At 48.1% G+C, this 2,778-nt stretch overlaps 2 protein-coding genes across 2 annotated transcripts; one reads left to right on the plus strand and one right to left on the minus strand.

Annotated features, from left to right (window-relative positions):
* The first annotated feature begins 414 nt into the window (after positions 1-414).
* H310_11398 (hypothetical protein) lies at positions 415-1,623 on the plus strand. The gene is made up of 2 exons (XM_008878080.1): positions 415-494; positions 543-1,623. Exons 1-2 carry the CDS (start codon positions 445-447, stop codon positions 1,399-1,401), a joined length of 909 nt encoding a protein of 302 aa, XP_008876302.1. The 5' UTR covers positions 415-444; the 3' UTR covers positions 1,402-1,623.
* H310_11399 (hypothetical protein) lies at positions 634-1,892 on the minus strand. The gene is made up of 2 exons (XM_008878081.1): positions 1,625-1,892; positions 634-1,571 (listed from the first exon to the last, which is right to left on the minus strand). Exons 1-2 carry the CDS (start codon positions 1,871-1,873, stop codon positions 1,398-1,400), a joined length of 423 nt encoding a protein of 140 aa, XP_008876303.1. The 5' UTR covers positions 1,874-1,892; the 3' UTR covers positions 634-1,397.
* Between the last annotated feature and the right edge of the window lie 886 nt (positions 1,893-2,778).

Raw genomic sequence — 2,778 nt, forward strand, 5'->3', positions numbered from 1 at the left:
CCTGTGTTTTGTCTGACTTGGACACGAATTTCCAAGAGTGGTACCTTTGGAGCATTTATTCCCGACATTCAACTTTTGTCATTGGAGCATTTATTTCTGGATGGAGGTAGTAATATTCAAATGACACAGATTCTCCCGACAATTTACAGTTAATTCATCAACAGAATTTAATTCCAACATCACGACTTTAAATCTAAAATATGCTTGATTGGCTATAATATTACCCGTATTTCGAAGTTGTTCGTCCAATCAGTTGATTCTACTGATGCTCTTCTCGATGTAGTATCAAAGCTCGAACGATTGTACTTCACACTTCCTACATTTTAAATACTTCATTGACACCTCATACAAAACCGAAATGTACATTGATTTGATTGATTTTAATTCCATGACATTGGCAATTTCGTCCGCCACCAACATTTCAAGAGCACTTCATCGGGAAACATGGCGTCGTTCAAGCAGCTCTTTTCGGCGGCACCAGTGAACTCTGTCGAGTAAGTGCCGCCATCGTCATTGATGAGGCCAACATACATGTGGCGTAGTCAGTTGTTCACGCGGCCCCGCGTCGCATTTTACTCTTTCATTGCGTTTGGGCCAGGGACTATGTTGTGGATTTACCTCCACAACCTCAAGGTGGAAATGGAGAATGACAACGAAGCTTCCAAGATGATTGCAATGATGAGGGCGCAGGAAGAAGTGCTCGAGGAAGAGCGAAAGGAAGTCGCGATTTTATCCCAGATGCAGAAAGTCCAGGCCAACCTCCAAGCACTGCACAGTCGGCTACGGTCCCTCGAGGAGACTGTCACAGGGAAGAGTGCATTGGAGCCACTTGCTGACATCCTCCCGGTATCCACCGATACGGAGAGCAACGAAGATGCCTCGGCACCGGCTGATTCAACCGACGACAGTTCCTTCCTTGCAACGATAAAGTCGACGGCATATCAATGGTGGAAGGACGAAGACATGCAAGAAAAGATGGATGCATGGTACAAGTACCTCTGGGAAGATGACGAGATCGACAACCTGTTCAATCTCGACGCGTGGAAAGTGAAGCTGCTAGCATGGTGGAATGGCGAAGAACCTCCAATCAAGCTGCATGCGAATACACTGCTGCAGACTGTAGAGCAATGGGCGAATGTGGATGGGTCGCTGTCATGGCTTCGAAACAAAGACGTCGTTCATGCGAAACTCGAAGAAATTGCCAGAGCAGCACATGATGAGAGACGATCCGCGCAAGAAATGGATGCTGCCGCCAAGAAGGAAGAAGAAATCAAACGGCAGCGAAAAATTCAAGCCAAGCTGGAAAAACTGAACCAAGGTCAAAGCGGGATCGAGGCTCGAACGAATGTGGTGAACACAGCCCAGATACAGAAGGATTTTACATCTTATGGCAAGAACTAAAGCTCCGTCTTGGGGGCGTTCTTGATTTCGAGCAATTCAACGTCAAACACCAAGGTTGCTCCACCGGGAATCTTGGGAGGGGACCCACGGTCGCCGTATCCCAACCCAGACGGAATAGTCAAGCGGCGCTTTTCGCCGATGCACATACCAATGAGACCTTGATCCCATCCCTATTGCATACACGATAAGCCTATGCAGATAATACACAACCGCATCCACGTACTCGAATGACTTGACCAGCGCCCAAGGTGAATTCGAACGGCGAGTTGCGGTCCACGCTCGAATCAAACTTGCTGCCGTCTTTGCGCAATGTGCCCGTGTAGTGCATTGACAGTTTGTCGCCGCTTTCACTCTTGCGGGGGCAAAATTCCGGACGGTACTTGACCCCGACTCGGAGTTTATCATCCGCCGGAAGGTCTTTCTTGGCAAAGGCGGCAACGGCGAGACAAGCAAGGACGGCAATCACGCGCATGCTGCTTGCTGGTGTTGCAAAATTGACAATGCTCACACGTGTCATGCTGCTGTGCCTTCCGGAAAACAAATCCGGATAATGCGACGGCGAGGGCAAAAAATGCATAAAGCTCCCCTCACTTGAATAAATACAGTACATGTATGCAGACCATCGGCACCTTGATCAATGCAAACATTCGTGGACATGGCATGCAATCGATCAAGCAACGACGGTGCATCGGCGCAGGCAACTAGATACGTAGTAGTCCATTCACCCAGTTCCTGCAGTTTCTACTGTATGGCCAGTGCCCTCATATGGATGGCATTGTACTCGTGCCTTCAGCACTCAAGGATCTATCAATAGATTATTCTAAAACCAAGTAGTCTTTGAGATATACCAGTAGTCGAAGATGAGTAGGAATGATAGTCATTTACAACTGTGGAACTTAAAGTCCTCCCATAACAAATATTTTCCGTAACCGAACGATATAAATAGTCGAAGGTTTACGTGAAACAGCTGGTGCTTGCAAGTCCTTTAACAGTTGATGCAAGCTCATTTTGCAACCTACGCAATGAACACATCCGAGTTTGAACAAGTCGTAGCCTTTGTCAAGCCTGAGAGCCCACGTGCCCTTACAAAGGAGGAAAGGCTCGACATTTTGCGTCTTTATGCTTTTCTCCGTCACACTGGGGCCACATATGTTGACGTCCAGGTCGGTCGAATGCTCGGTCGCAGCGAAAGAATCGTAAAAGAAGTCTGGCGTGAACACATGCTCGAAAAGTCTGTTGTTGTTGCTCAACTTCCCGGCAACGCTACTGTCCACGCAACCCGTGTTCCTTGCAACCAGTACGTCCATGGTCTCGTGCAGCAATTCGTTCGGCAGCGCCCCGAAACACGCACGCGCACTGTTGCAAAGGACGTTTTGG

Source organism: Aphanomyces invadans (assembly GCF_000520115.1).
Source record: "Aphanomyces invadans strain NJM9701 unplaced genomic scaffold supercont1.31, whole genome shotgun sequence".
Lineage (NCBI taxonomy): Eukaryota > Oomycota > Saprolegniomycetes > Saprolegniales > Verrucalvaceae > Aphanomyces > Aphanomyces invadans.